Here is a 16,759-nt window from a genome sequence, read left to right as displayed (position 1 = left end):
TTTTATTTCAATAATTCGCTTGTGTGTAGGGGTCTTTAGCAGGGATTTTGGAGGATTTTGAGTTACGGACTTAGGTCCTTGAAATAATTTGAATTCGGCTTTATCCAATCATATTGTGCTGATAAATAGACCGGGGTCCGATATACACAGAGATAGAATGGGTTTAACATCCACTCAACACAAACTAGGTCATTTCGAGACTAACACATACATGGTTCAATTTTATTTCAATAATTCGCTTGTGTGTAGGGGTCTTTAGCAGTGGGAGCAAACCGGAGGACCCGGCCAGTTGACTCAATGACAGACCTTATGATACAGCACACACGTGCATTCGCCCCCCCCCCCCCCCTTCAATATACAGACAATGAAATAATATATTGAAATTGGAAAAATAGGCATGGGATTGTGGTGGGGATGAAGGGGAGAAATGTAGGGGAGAATAACATGTTTCACTTTCAATAATTCGCTTACACGTAAGGGTCTTTAGCGGTGGGGGAAAACCCGGGACCCTGATAAAAACCCATGAGGTTTGGCGGTGGGAGGAAACCGAGGGACCCTAATAAAATCCACGAGGTTTGGAAGCGGGAGGAAACCGGGGGTGGGGGGATACAACCCACGAGGTTTGGCAGTGGTAGACCATATTACTGGTCACATACAAGTCTGGGTTGAAATCCACAACATTTGTTTCGGGGTGTGTGGTTGGGTTGCTATGTTTATAGAACCTATATTTAATGATATCCCACGGCCTTAGATACCAGATTGTATATATTACCTATAATAGGGCCTTGGTTACAATATACCTATAGTCATAAGCTGGTCAGACCGGTTTATCTGTATGTTGAGAGTATTCCCCTTATTTAATATCAATAGGTTATTTTGTAACTGTTAAAGATCCTTCCCTTCGCACAAACTGTATATATTTGAATGTTTTGTGTGTGAGTATTTGTTAAGTGTCTGGTTCTGTTACTGTCTTTTTCATTTCTTTGTTATAAAGGGCACAATTGTAAACAGGCTTTAAGCCTAATTTTTCACCTTTGAAAATAAAGATATTATTATTATTATTATTATTATTATGAAACGCAAATTAAATTGTAATTGGGTTTACGTCCTCTAACTCTGTCATTCGGTCAAGTGGCATGCTTCGATTCCCAGCATGTACGTGACAAAATCTAGGGTTTTCTCCGAGTTAGTCCCAAAATGACTAACTCTCCCTCTGTCTCCCTCACAGTTATTGGGAGTCGCTTGCAACTGGGCCAGGGCCAGGGTGAATTTAAACTCTACCTATTCGGCTGCACAAATTATTTGTTTCGGAAAGCTAATCGTATAATATTGTTCTAAAATCAATTTACTCGCCTTATTTTCTCTTAAAATTAATGTCTCATTTACTCATGTTATTGCTTCAATTTCGCTAAACTATTTTTATTTTTGATAGTTTATTTATATTTATATGTACGTATGATATTTTTAATATTGTAAAGCATCTCTGAATACATCCGAAAGCAGAGCGCTATATAATAATAATAATAATAATAATAATACACAATTTATTTAATGCCCTTAACGATAATAATTGAAATGGCTAGTCTGACATGTGGTTGTTTTAAATTTGCTAAACTTTTATTTTTTATATTTTTATATTATTTAGTGCGATAATAAGATGGATAATATCTGAAATGGCTGATAAATGGAGGATAAAAAGTGAAATAGCTAGTGTGACATTAGGGAGGATAAAAAGTGAAATAGCTAAGGGGAATAATAAGTAAAATGGCTAGTCTGATATTAGGGAGGATAATAAGTGATGTGACACACTGTGTATCGATCCAGTGTAACACTTATTATGTATAGCTGAAAAATGGCTATACTGTGCCGATAGTGCGTGAAATCTTCTATTGTTTTGCACTCGTTATACTATACGCATTTCTTATCTCTGGAATTGTCAAGAACCACCAAAGTTGTGGCCTTGACACAGGAAAGGTTACACCCAGAGCAGGGGAAATTTTTTATCTAACACGCGGTCTTCGTCAGAACCTTCTTTACACTTGTATATCACTAGTGGTCACGGTTGACCTAGAAACGTGTTTATATTCGATACTACATACAGTTGATATATACAGTTCTCAAGACGGTAAGCTAAGCTGCAGGTAAGATTACATACATATTGTCTGTTTTATAATAATACATGTGTAAATTACCTGGTTTTCAAGACGACACAGGAACTGTCATAATACTAAATAAACATAGAATTAGGTAATATGTACATGCGCTTTATGGTCAGAAGTTATGTCAGTGTCATTTGAGTCAAGTTTCTTTTCGATCGCACTGATCGCAGGCTTGCACCAGTATGGTACTTTTTAATTTCAGTAATTAGCTTGCGTGTAGCGGTCTAGAGCAGTGGAAACCGGAGTAACCCACAAGGTTAGGCAGGCGATCCTACTCCTTCGCCCTTAACTTCCGTAATTAATTATGTCCTCTGATTTTACGAAAAATCGCTTTTTTTTAGATTGTTTTCTGCCCATCTCTTGTAAAATGTGGGCGTATCTTGCATGGCAACCGCTTGTTTTTAGATAAGTTATTTGAAACAGAACATGATCATCTACTTTCCAAGAATTCTACTCAGTAATTAATTATGTCCTCTGATTTTACGAAAAATCACTTTATTTAGATTGTTTTCTGCCCATCTCTTGTAAAATGTGGGCGTATCTTGCATGGCAACCGCTTGTTTTGTTTGTTTTTAGATAAGTTATTTGAAACAGAACATGATCATCTACTTTCCAAGAATTCTACTCAGTGTTGATTTTCTGGGAATTTTATGATTATGTTATAGCTTGATCTTCAACTTGGACATTATAGGCTACTTGACAATGTGTACTCAATGTGCATGTTCGGGCATGTAGATCGACATGCGAATATTGTGTTACCAATTGCAGTGACCGACCTAAACTCATAAAACACTTAGTCATATCAAAGTTTTATCAGCCAATTCAGAAACTTGTAACTTAATATTATATTTTATTTTTATTCGTCATTTGTGTTCTGCCATACGAGTAATATTCGTAGTAGTAGGCCTAATCACATCAATGTCGGTAACTTTCTAAACAATTAGAAGCCGTCGTATTGTAAAAGCTAAAATTCTCTGGTTATAAGTCTTAAAATGGAAACAAACACTGTATTAGATGTATAGCAAGTTTATGAGGAGTCTACTAGATGTCTTCCCTTTTATATCTACATTATGTATTCCTAGCAACTAGTTTATAGCAACCAATTTAGTTAAACACTAATTAATGTTTATTGTTTGTAACTTAATACGCTGCCCTCACAATACTTGCTAATACTCCAATACAGCTTATACCAGAATTCATCTAATTAAGGTAGCGTTTAGAATAATCTTTAAAACAACAATAGGGATTATAAGATTTAAAATATATGATAAAACACTAACTATTACATTACTCCCTCTGCTCCTTTAGCTTTGTGTCCTCACAAGCTTTAAAAAAATAAACTGATCATCAATGTCAAAGTTATATATATAAACTGAAGGATAATTAATACGCAATCATAATTAATATTCATAATTTCAAACAAAATATATATTTACATACAAGTATCTTGGTAAATCCAAGTATCCTAGATAATACTCTAAAATAAATGTTTTGATAAAAGAAAACATAATAATAAAACATGAATATAATATATATGTACAATAATTCACATTTTAATGAAGGAATGCCTCAAGTTATAATTCGTTATATATTGATTCGGATTTTATTGCCAAATTTGACAGTGGATATAAAAAATCTTTGGTGCTGTACCAAAATATACGTGTTAAAAGGTTGTTTTAGAATATATCGTAATTTAAAAACTTGAAACCATGAAATATTGATTTTATTTGTTACTGAAGTTGTTTGTTCATTCAGTTTATTAATTATTTGAAAGTTTGGCCAAGATATTAATAAAAAAGGAAAAATCCGAATCGATAGGTGTAAATCCTTAATGATAGATGGGTGTATAATATGATAATGTGGGGGGCATAATGGGAGTGAAACAATGGGAATAGTGACACAATGTTTCCCAGATGTAACCTCTAGTAAAATGGAAGTGTTCTTCCTTGATTTAGAAATAAATTTGTATATAAGAAAAATGAGTATAAGGATACACAAAACAGCAATACTCAAATTCCAATAATCAAAACTAATAATAGTATCGTCTGATATGGGCGATTTAGGTTGGTACGTAATTTGCAAAAGAGATACAAACATGCCAGGAATGAAAGAAATGAAACAATCAAGGACAAATATAATAGGAGTGATTTTGTGTCATAATATGATGACTGAAATTTTAAATTATCATCCAAGACTGATTCTGATAAAGTCTTGAAAATTATTTTGTCCTCTTTTGCACTTTGTACCATCCTGTCAAGACTTAAATGATCTTGCTTATCATTTGCGACAATGTCCGTAAACTTATGATTGTATAGTTTGAAGGAAGGTACATTTGTGATATTCGGGGGCTGTGGGAATACTGTATCACCCGCTACAGATGATATTTCATCTTCACTGAAGACGTGCTGAAGCAAAGCTAAATTAATTGGGTGGAGCTTAGTTATTTGTGTATCATTGAATTTCGAACATGAGTCCAAATTTTTAGCCAAAAACAATCCTTGAGTTGAAACCGAACATTGGCAAGGAATCTTAATAATACAAAATTTGCAGCCTTGCAACATTTTTTGATTTGAATTACAATTTAAAGTTAACATGTGTGTATTATATACAATAATAGAAGATGGTGGTAATTCGAATATTGAACTTGAAAGTGCATTAAACTTGAATCTAAAATTACAAAAACGTTTGATATTAGTTCTGTCATCAAGAAAAAGAGATAATTCACAAGATGAAATTGTTCCTGATCTCAACGCGATTTTATTCGTACAATACAAGTGCTTATCGCCAGAACATTTATGAATTAAATTATAGTTAAATGTTAGATTAGTATTACTAATTATTGGTACAGTTACAGAAATAAAAATATTGTTTCTTTTACGAAATAGGGAGAATTTGGAAGTGGAATAGTAATACTGAGTATTTGTTTCAAGTACCTTAAAATTTGGGTAATTCTTCTGTAGTAGTTTCTGAATCCCATGAATAGTTTTTGTTAATAATTCTGGAGAAACTATAAGTGGAGATAATCGTTTTTGAATTAAACTTTGGAGGCCAAATTTAAAATTTTCTAACTGCGCCTCAATCGAGCTTGATTGCACCATTTGATCAGTGAGTAAATGTGACATCGCTAAAAAGGCTTCTTCCGCACTTTGGTATGTTTCGTCCATGTGTTTTGTGGCGAATAATATGGCGTTGTGGTTTTGTTTTATTCCCTCCATAGCGTTGTCAAGTCTCTTGTTTGTTGTCGTCATATACGAAGAGAAGTGGTCAGCATGGTGCGTAAGATCATTAGCCATCACTTTGTTTTGTTTCTCTAATGCATACATGTGTTTCTTTAGTAAGTCCACATCCTCCTCGGTCGCTGTGCCGAATAGGGATTTTGATATGTCCCCTATGAATCCCAAGATAGCTTTCCTTCGGAATCTACTTGGAGGCTCTGTAAATTCTGACACTAGCTTTTTCACATGATTATTAGTATTGTTTACTGAAGTAGCAGTCCTTATTTTTATATGATTAATTTCATTCAAGATTTTGTTGATGAATCCACACGTTGAATTAGCTTTTCGACACTGAGCAATTTCAGGGAATATTGGCACTTCTGGTAAGGAAAATTGAAAGGTTTGGATCCAGTTATTAACTCCAAATGTAATTGTTTCAACAGGCGTAGCTGGCTTGAATACTATTCCGTAATTAATTCTATTTATCACCTTGGAAGAATGAGTTGCGTGGATGCATAGTAACAATAGTAATGGTAGTAACCATTTTGGTCGTCCTAGAAGGAGAAAAAGAAAAAAAGATGAGTGTTTAGAAAGATGAATTGTGAGTTAAACCGGTTTGGAGAAAGTTGGGTACCAACAACTGACTCTCGGCACTATATAACATGGAAAGAGTATCCACAGGTTTGGTAAACTCACAGGAAAAAAGGGAGAGTAGGTGATAAAAGTATAGAATGTGTTTTTATTATGGAATGTGCCTGGATAACAATCTGGATCTAGTTGAACGCTTTCGTCTTTTTCCTGTCAAAGTATTCTTTTTATGAAATTCCTCTAAAATTTGTGGATCAATTTTCTCTTCTGAATACCATACTCTGCCTAACTGGTTCCTTAACTTTACTTTGTACTGTCGTTTTTGGTGATGGTAACGACAGCTGAAAATCTTTACAATATCTAGGTATTTTTGAAGATTAGTGTCTGGTTGTGTGGCTTGAAAATAAGCTGGGTCATCATCTTGGGTCGTTCTCGGGATGTCATCATTTTGATTTGAGTCACCTGCCTTTATGACTATGTTGTCGTCGTGCGACTTGGAATCGGAGTCGATTTGGACGCTGTTTTGTTTCTGTTCTTATGCTGAATTGTCACTCTTGTTTCTCTCTCTAAATTTCTTTAAACGGCTAGCGTTTATAAAAGAGCCACATTCCTTGTTGTCTTCGCAAGAACGAAGTTTGTAGGTGAAATTTGGACCTAACTCTGTAATATAATATGGTCCAATAAATTTAGGCTGAAGTTTTGGAGAGAGACCCTTGTTTTTCTTCAGGTTGGTCATGAGAACCTTGTCTCCTATTTCAAAATCCGGTTTGTGGGTATTTTTATCATAATGTTCCTTGTTTCGTTGTTGTGCAACCTTTATATTTTCTTCAGCTATGTCTCTCGATAGTTTTAATTTCTCTATGAGATCCTTGAGATAAGCCTGAGCATTTTTGTTGATTGATTCTTTTGGAACTAATTCTGTGTCGAATGGTATCAACATTTCTCTGCCAAATATAAGTTTATGCGGGGAAATTTCTGTGGTTTTAGATGGCGTTGATCTAAATGACATCATAATGGATGATAAAATGGATGCCCAGTTAGTCTGTTTCTCGTTGCAATAAGCTCTTAAGGCCTTTTCAATGTCCCTATTTCTTCTTTCACAAGAACCGTTTGTAGAAGGATGATACGAATTTGTTAATTTATGCTTAACGCTAAACAATTCACAAACAGCATTTACTAATTTGGACATGAAGGCAGCCCCACGATCACTTACCAATGCTTTCGGGCAGCCATATCTGGTAAATATTTCGTGATACAATTTATTTGCCACTTCTTCAGCATCTTGGGTCTTTGTTGGGAATGCTTCACTCCATCCTGAATATGCATCTATTATTAGTAGTATGTGTTTATAACCTTCATCTGTCGTTGGTAGAGGTCCGATAAAGTCAATGTGCATGCGAGAAAATGGTTGTTCTATTGGCATATTAGTCAAAGGTGGCTTATGGTTATTTCCAGGCTTTATGCGTTGACAATACTTCACAATCAGAAATGTAATCACTTACTAGTTGACTCATTCTAGGCCAGAAATATTTTTCACTTAATGCATTTCTTGTGGCATCTCTTCCTCTGTGACATCCTCCAATCATCGAGTCGTGGTATGCATATAATGCTTTATTTCGATAAACTTTTGGTAGGGCTATCCGAGGAGTCTTGGTATCTGTAGGCTTAGGATTCTTTCTTCGTGGTTGGAAGTAATGGTAAAGTATACCATCAACTATGTCGTATTGGCTGGATGCAGCAACTAAACCTTTGGCTTGTTTATCTGAGTACGTAGTTGGTATTGTTCCGTCTTCAAGGTATGCAATTAGATTTTTAAAGTCATGACATTTTCGTTGTTCTTCATTAAGATTTGGCGTTTCTACTTGGATAACAGAGATTGTATTGACTGAAATTGTATCTGGATTTACGGATTTGTCAAAAAATAGCGCTGTGAGTCTTTCTGGAATAGCTACTGATGCTATTTCTGGTATTTGGCATTCTTCTTCTTCTATTGTTTGCTCTGGATATGTGCGTCTTGATAGAGCATCGGCATTGGTATTCTTCTTACCAGGTCTATGCTCTATTGTTGCTTGATAACCATCTAATTCAAGTGCCCGTCGAGCTAATCGTCCTGATAAATTCTTGTTATGCTTTAAAGATTGAAGGGCTTTGTGGTCTGTATATATTGTGAACTCAGAATTTGACAAATAAACTTTAAAGGTTCTAAGCCCGACAATAACTGCTAGACATTCTTGATCAGTCACGGACCATTTCTTCTCTGCGGCGCTTAGTGCTCTTCCTCCATAATGAATTACGTGCTCTAAGCCATCATCACCTTTTTGTCCAAGTATAAAGCCAATAGCGTAACCCGATGCATCTGTTGTTAGGATAAATGGCTTGTTCATATCTGGATATGCTAAAATTGGTGTAGTCGACAATGCTGCTTTTAATGTGTCGAAAGCTGATTGGTGCTTGTCGTTCCAAAGAAACTGGATATCTTTCTGGAGCAGTTGATTTAGCGGATTAGCTATTCGCGCATAGTTTTTGATGAATTTTCTGTAATAATTACAGAGTCCAAGAAATTGTCTGACTCCTTGTTGATTCTTTGGTTCGGGGAAACTTCGCATGTTTTCAATTTTTGTTTGGTCTACTTCAATACCTTTAGCCGAAATGATATGACCTAGGTATTTTACTTTTTCACAAGAGAATTTACACTTTGATGGTTTTAAAGTGATTCCAGCGTCGCTGAGTTTTCGGAATACGTTAGACAAATGTTCTAAATGTTGGTCAAAATTTTGAGAAAATATAATTATGTCGTCAATATAGACCAGTACATATTCGTAGTTCATGTCACGTAAGATGTCCGTGACAACCATTTGGAAACTCATTGGGGCATTGGACAAACCAAAGGGCATTCTTTCCCACTCAAAGACTCCCTCTTGAGAAATGAAGGCCGCTTTGTGTTTGGTTTCCTCGTGCATTCCAATCTGCCAGAACCCACTAGCACAATCTAGGACCGAAAATAGTCTTGCTTGAGCTTTTCCTATAGAATCAACAACGTCATCAAATCTTATAATCGGAAAGAAGGTAGGTTTGGTTACACTATTTAGTTTGCGGTAATCTACTGCGAACCTAAACTCGCCATTAGATTTCTTCACCATTACAACAGGTGACCTCCATTCCGAATTAGACTTTCGGATAATACCTGAGTCTAACATCTCCTTAATTTGTCTGGAGCATTCTTCTTTCATTTTTGGAGATTGTCTGTAAAATGGCATTTTCATTGGTGCAGCATTACCAGTGTCAATATAATGCTTATATTGGTTCGTTTTTCCTAATTCACTTAAATTCGTTGCAAAGACGTGTCTCCATGATTTTAAAAATTCTTCTAATTTTGACTTTTGTTCATTTGTTAGGACAGAATCACTTAGATCAAATGTGATATCGTTTATTTTGTTGGATTCCGTGTTTGCCTTGTTTATGTTACTGATCACTGGCTTGTCTTCTATTATGTTATCCATGTCAATGAATGTAGCTGTTGCCAAAGTTTTATTTTTAGGTAGAGAAAGGGTGTTATTTGTAGGATTTAATAACAAATATACGGCCTTGCCTTTTTGTATTTTAACGACACACTTGCCTCCTGTAATGCTATTATTCACAAGAGTTGATATTGGTTCTAATAAAGCTAAAGACTCATTTTTCAGTTTAGAAATATTAACAGGAATTTGAGTTTCTCCTTTTGGTTCCAATTTAATAGCAGTAGCAGACCTTACTAGACCCTTGATGATACTAACTGACGGTTTTTCTGGTTTCAAGTCATTATCGAATTTTATGTCATCATTACCTAAGGTGACCGTGCGATTTTTAAAATTTAGAATTAGTTCATATTTTGTTATAAAATCGACACCTAATATTAAGGAATGGTGTAAATGTTCCATGACATGAAATGGTTGACAATACATATTATTTTGGATTTCCAGACATAACTTTATAGTTCCTAATATATTATGAGATTCACCACCTACTCCTACGATTTCATCAAGATCGGAAAATTCTAATTTGTTATTTTGCATGCCAATTTCGCGTAAGAATGTCAATGATACACAACTAATCTGGGCTCCTGTGTCAATTAAAGCTTTGGAATTTTGGGAATTAATATTAACATGTAATACATTTTCTTGTATAGGAGCTATTAATGATATACATTTTTTATGCGTGTGGTGCCTGCCCAAAGACCTCTTTGAAACAGGCGCAATTTCCTATTGTGGACGGGGTTGTTTACGACAATTTCGTGTTGTGTGATTATACATGTGACAATTTGAACAAAATGGCTTTCCTTCATAAAAATTACGTGAATTATTGTACTCACCAAAATGTTGAGGAGGATATGGTTGGTTGAAAGGTTGACCTGGTTTATTCTTATAATTCTGTTGATATGACGGCTGATAACTTGGTTGTCTTTGACTTCTTGCATTATAGGGTTGTTTATAATGCCTCTGCTGTGTATTTTCTCTGTTATCTCTAGCACAAGTTTCACGAAGTAAGGACTGGAACATCTCCATGTTTTGTCTTTGACTCGATTCTAACATTTCTCCAAATTTTTCACATAGTTTATCCATAGAATTAGAATCTGTCTTTGTTACGTATGCAACACTGGGTAATTCAGCGTGTGATTCGACAAGAGCACACGCTGCCTTTAATTCTGACCAGTTTTGTGGCTTTTGTATATCAACGTCTTTCTGGTACTGTTTATAAAGTCCGTTGAGAGCCAGTTTGTATATAAACATAAAGTCCACATTTTGGTTGTGAAATAATTTGTCTACTCTGTTTATATACTGCTCACAACTTTCTCCTGGTTGTTGTTTAATGTTGCCAATATCGGGATGCAATTTAGATGAAAAACTTCATTTAAATTGTTCTTGAATTAACTTGAAGTCTTGTTTGACCTCGTTTGGTAGATTTTCAAACCACCGTTTAGCACTTTCTTTAAGATGAAATGAAAATAGACTTACTATTTTACTATTGTCTGTTATACCGTGCATGATATAGAATGAATTAAAGTCTTGGATCCAGGATTTTGCATTTTCGCAGGAAAGTCCACTGAATGTAGGTAATTGAATATTTAACGAACAAGCCATTATCACTTGGGTTGGTACGGAAGCACTCTCGGTATTTGTCGACGTATGTGACTGGGATTTGCTTTGCTGAACAACCTTTGTTTGTCTCGTTGGGTATTTGTAGTTTTCTGGCGTTACTCCTGTAGACATACGGGAATCTTTTTAACATCTCCCCAATTGTAAAAGCTAAAATTCTCTGGTTATAAGTCTTAAAATGGAAACAAACACTGTATTAGATGTATAGCAAGTTTATATTATATGTAATTCATGATCATATTTATACAAGACAATTAAACATATAATTACATAAAATAAAGTATTAGTAATATATATACTAATATTAAACATATAATTAAAATAAAATGACATATTAATATTTACATAAGTTGGGGGTGGGTGTAAGAGCTTTCTTACTCGCTGGTGTGTAGAGGCACTATTTCGTCTATAGGACGCCTATCTTTAAATTATAAAACTACACACTTTGGACAGAGTGCAACGATAGTTTTAAAAACAAATAATATACAAAATATACGCTCACCTTAAAATGGAAACAAACACTGTATTAGATGTATAGCAAGTTTATGAGGAGTCTACTAGATGTCTTCCCTTTTATATCTACATTATGTATTCCTAGCAACTAGTTTATAGCAACCAATTTAGTTAAACACTAATTAATGTTTATTGTTTGTAACTTAAGACGCTGCCCTCACAACACTTGCTAATACTCCAATACAGCTTATACCAGAATTCATCTAATTAAGGTAGCGTTTAGAATAATCTTTAAAACAACAATAGGGATTATAAGATTTAAAATATATGATAAAACACTAACTATTACAGTATCTGTCGTTTCGTTAATAATATGTTTCGCGGATGAAGGTAAGAAAACTGAGTCTATCCTTCTTATTTTCGGTTCATGTAAATAACTATTAGTAGTCAGCCATTATTATAATCTGTGAAATTTTGCTGTCTAGCTAGACATGTCAATAACATTTTTAAAAAATCGTAGCTTAGCGGAAGGACACAATGCAGCGCTATACAAAAGGGACGTAACTGTGTTTGAAAATTAAAACGGCTCGCGACTCGATGAAATGGAGTTTAACGTCCTACTATTCTGCTCCTAACCTGGGCTAATGAAGACGGGCATACGCCATACAGTGTGCTATGAGGGAAATTTTGCCCGGACAGCGGCACTACGGCCTACTCATATCGAATTCCAACTGCCAAGGGATCTTTTACGTGCACGCCAATGTGTACACGGGACCTCGGTTTTTCGTCCCATCCGAACGACTAGACAGCTTTACTTGTCAGCCCCTCCGTCCTGCATCACTGACAAGGGAGAACCACGCCGGAAAATCTGGGTGAACTTTCTCGGCCAATGCAGGGATCGAACACCCGACCTCCAGGCTAGCGAGCTAGCGTCTTACCCACTTAGCCACGTGATCCCCGGCTCGCGACTCGATCTTTCGGTTGTTTTAAGCCCGGCCCATACCGCTACGACTACACACAAGCCGACAGGACTCAGCGTCTTGGGTAGTTGTAAAATAAAATCGGGTCGCGCCTTTACTTCACTTGCCTACGACGGTACCATTTCACACAGGCCCGACTCTCACAGATTATGCTTCGTGAGTTACGCGTCAATCATGCTGGGTTGTAGAGACATGGGCGTACCTCCCACATGTAAAACAACCCATCCTCTCTCTCTTCTGTCCAAAAATCTGCCATCTTGAATTTTCCCTCAGTTAAACAAGGAGCACATGACCTGCACAGTCACATGACTAAATGCTACTCTGATTGGCTAAACATCAGTAAGACAATTGATCGCGTAGTGTGAGTGTCCACTCAAACACGATAAGTTACGACTGCAACCGACTACGATTGAACATGTTCAATCGGGCCGACGGGCCACGACGCGACGGAAATCGATTGAATCGTGGTCGTGGGACTGTCCACACTGCACTGATTATCTGAGACAAGACGTTGCGTTGGGTAGAGTCTGGGCAAGTCGTGGCGGTATGGGCCGGGCTTTAATGCGTATCCACATTTCTATGCGTAATCATTGACTAATTTGCATAATTAGACACTACATCGAGCCAATCAAAAGAAGTGTTGAACGAGACGATTTCATGTTTAAAAGTAGCAGATTTGCGAAATTACAATCTCTAAAATTCATTCGCCAAAACTTTCGCCAGTACCATCAATTTGATTGCCAATAAAAAAGAATCATTGATATTGGCGACTTGACGAATGTCTAGGGTGGTCACTGCAATTGGTATTTGTAAGCTGACTCTGATTTCATATTTATATTATAACCTAATCATGCAGAAAGAGGCAGATTAAACAGCTTGTCAACTGTCCAGTCGTTCGGATGGGACGAATACCCGAAGTCCCGTGTATACATTGGTGTGCACTTAAAAGAATCCTTGGCAGTTGGAATTCGATATAAGAGTAAGCCATAATGCCGCTGCCCGGGCAAAATTTCTCCCATAGCACACGTATGCCCGTCTTCATTAGCCCAGTATAGGACTAGGAGCAGAACAGTAGGGCGTTAAACCCCATTTCATTTCTTAATTAGACATTAACAAGACCATAATCAACTCTCTATGCCATCGGACGCCTGCGATGTTTAGTGGATTCAAATACATTTTCTGGTGGATGTGGTTACCGTAAAAATTGATAATCGGGACTTTGTTTATTATCGTAACACCGGTAGTAATTACAATCGAGGATAGACTGTAATTGTATCGCCGATATCTTGGCTCAGAGTGACGTAATGTGACTGAAATTTCAGCATATTCCCTTTTCATTATCTATTGTTTAACTATTATAGCGATAACTGTCAGCTCTTGATCTAATCTCACCTACTGCCCCTTTAAACGTTGATCCCGAAGAGCAGAATGTCTAATTGGTGTGTCCTTATACTTGTACCTGTGTGACCTGGTTATGTATTTTGTGTCTATTGATGATATATAATTATATAGACTTTGTTAAAAACATTTGATATCATTTTAAATACCACCTTGTATGAAGCAGGCATTAGGTTTTATTTCATTAGTACATATGGATACAGGTCACCATTGGTTCTTTCGTAGGTTAGTACGAATTTAGTTTTTAGTTTAGAGTTTCTCTTCATTTTGCCTACTTTTGCATGGCATGAATTTTGTTGACTTTTTGATGTAGAATCGAAGAAAAGGTGTGAATGTATATTTTCTACCCGATGTTGGTGAATATTCATGATTTTGAGGCGAGTTAAGAGGTTGGTTAGGTTGAAATGTTGGGCCGACAGTGGCATGTTTACTTCTATGTTACGTCGAGTTTGTACCTTTTGTTAACCACTGAGAGAGAGAGAGAGAGAGAGAGAGAGTTTAATTTCCACTCGACCCAAACTAGGCCATTAAAGACCCGGAGAAACCCACGAGGTTGCACAGTCGACCCTACCCCTTGTTACGTACAACCACGCCAGTCCTTATGAGGCAACGTGCACACGCCTACAAAACATTCGGCCATTCACCCCCCACACCCGTTGAAAAACATTTGTTGACCAGTGGCTGTATATCTACTGGCAAATTGGTCAAATGATCTCCTAGAGGTCACAATGTTGATGAAATTTGAAACGCATAACTATAACCCATAGATCTTGGTTCTTGTCGATATTCGCGCATATCCGATCGTAACTTCCTGAATATGGCCCTTGATTGTACGAAAAATCGCGTTTTGAGCTTGTGGTCCCTATAGAGGATACAATTTTTATCCAATTTAAAAAAAACGTGTGAATATATCACAGTTATACACTAATGATGGTTGAATTCGAATTCCGTGAAAATTTGACAAAAACTGACGGATATAATGGCCGTACCTTGTACGCAAACAGTGTACAAATATGGTATATCAAGGTTGTGGAGATTCTAGAGTCCACAGTTTATATGCGATTTGGATGAAAATTTAAATATATGTTTTTATCATAAAGATCTTGGTTCCTGTTCATAATCACACATAACCGAAGGTAACTTCCTGGATTATGGCCCCTGATTGGTCGAAAAATCGTATTTTTAGCTTGTGGATTTTCTAGTGGTCACATTCCACCATAATGAAGTTTGAATTCGAATTTCGGGAAAATCGAAATGAAACTGCCTGACAAAATGACCGCTCGTTGTACGCAAATTGTGTAAAAGTATGCAATATGAACGTTGTGGACCCTGTAGAGATCACAATTTTTATCTGATTTTGATGAAACTTAAAACTTATCTTTATATCCCAAAAATCTCAGTCTCTTTTGATATTTGCGCCTTTAAGACCATAACTTTCTCGATTATTGCCCCTGATTGTACAAAAAATCGCGTTTGTTTTTAGCTGGTTCTCGATCCATCTCTTGCAAAATGTGGGCGTATCCTGCCTGGCAGCCGCTGGTTTTTTAAAACTATTATTGGGAATATGTCACCGACACTACAGTACAAATTTGTTTACAAAAGCATTCTAAAGTGTGAAAACTGACATATTTCAAGCTTCACTATGCTTTAAGAAATAATTTAGATGGGGCGGTTCAAGCCTTATCTCCAATTTTTGTTCGATCTATAAAAGCCTACATTCCTAAAAATGTTAATTTAGTCAAGTGAAACAAGGAAAATCATAACTCGGGGTGAGTAAATTCATCTGAATAAATCTGGATATCACGTTAGGACAACCTTGAAGTTGCCCCACCCCCCAAACGGTGTCCTATTCAGGAATCTGAGCAGAGAGTTCATAAAGGTTGAGGCAACGTCACGTTTGGCCTGAGGTTTAGGAGGATTACCGGAGAATTTTGTAAAATCTGAAACAATTATTCTGCTCATTTAGGTGCATACATGTATATTATGATGACGGTGTCGTTAGACCAACACGGGGGCGAGGCTTCGCACGTTTTATTTCTTGTATAGGGAAATAAGTGTGAAGAGATATCCCGCTCACACTTGACAAATTGTAAGCACATCAACACATACAATATATCACGATTCAATGGCTCTCTTACAGTGAGTAACTAAAAACTATAATTGGATTTTTGTAGAAATAGTTAAGGTGCATGGCATACGGTTATACAAACCTCCCAGGTAGCACAATGAGCTCTATAATCAATGACATAAGAATATCGATCTATGACATCTGCCGAAACACCTCGCAGGTTACGTGTAGGATAAATCACGAGACTGGGGTTATACTGGGGAAAGAAAGACTGAAGCAAATAACCCGAGTAAAAGAAAAACCGATATTTACTGGATTTGAATCCGATTTGCTGCGCAACGCTCTTTGATGATTTAAAACTGGATATTCGAGACTATGTTTTTTATCGCACTGACTTTAGTAATGATGATCGAGGCTAGGCCTAAAATTCAAAATCCAATATGACGGTTCAGAGAGGATCAATTTGTGTGGAATTTTCAGAAAATTGTTTATACTTTATCTAGTTTTTAATTATTGTAGTGTGAACTGCCAGCTCTTTATCTAATCTTCCATAATACCACTTTAATTTGTTGGGTGTCTTGTAAATAAATATGCGACAACCCTTGTGAACTGCTTGAATGGCTTAACTGCTGTGGGCGTATGTTTCGTCGCCTGTCATCATATCTTTTTTTATATTCTTAGTTTCTCACAGTATGGCTGATAAAATAACTCCAGGAGAGGTACTTATTTACTTATCTTCTAACTCTTTTCTTTGACATGTTTATTA

At 36.4% G+C, this 16,759-nt stretch overlaps 1 protein-coding gene across 1 annotated transcript in view; it reads left to right on the top strand.

The window, feature by feature from the left end:
• The first annotated feature begins 2,020 nt into the window (after positions 1-2,020).
• LOC130012172 (deoxynucleoside triphosphate triphosphohydrolase SAMHD1-like) overlaps positions 2,021-16,759 on the top strand; it is a 38,336-nt gene continuing 23,597 nt past the window's right edge. The window contains exons 1-2 of the mRNA XM_056099563.1: positions 2,021-2,141; positions 16,675-16,712. Coding sequence (XP_055955538.1) covers positions 16,686-16,712 — 27 coding nt within the window. The 5' untranslated portion in view covers positions 2,021-2,141; positions 16,675-16,685. The remainder of the gene's footprint in view (positions 2,142-16,674; positions 16,713-16,759) is intronic.

Source organism: Patella vulgata, chromosome 3 (genome assembly GCF_932274485.2).
Source record: "Patella vulgata chromosome 3, xgPatVulg1.2, whole genome shotgun sequence".
NCBI classification, from domain to species: Eukaryota; Metazoa; Mollusca; class Gastropoda; family Patellidae; genus Patella; species Patella vulgata.
Note: the sequence above shows the minus strand (reverse complement) of the source record. Positions and strands in the feature narration are given on the sequence as shown.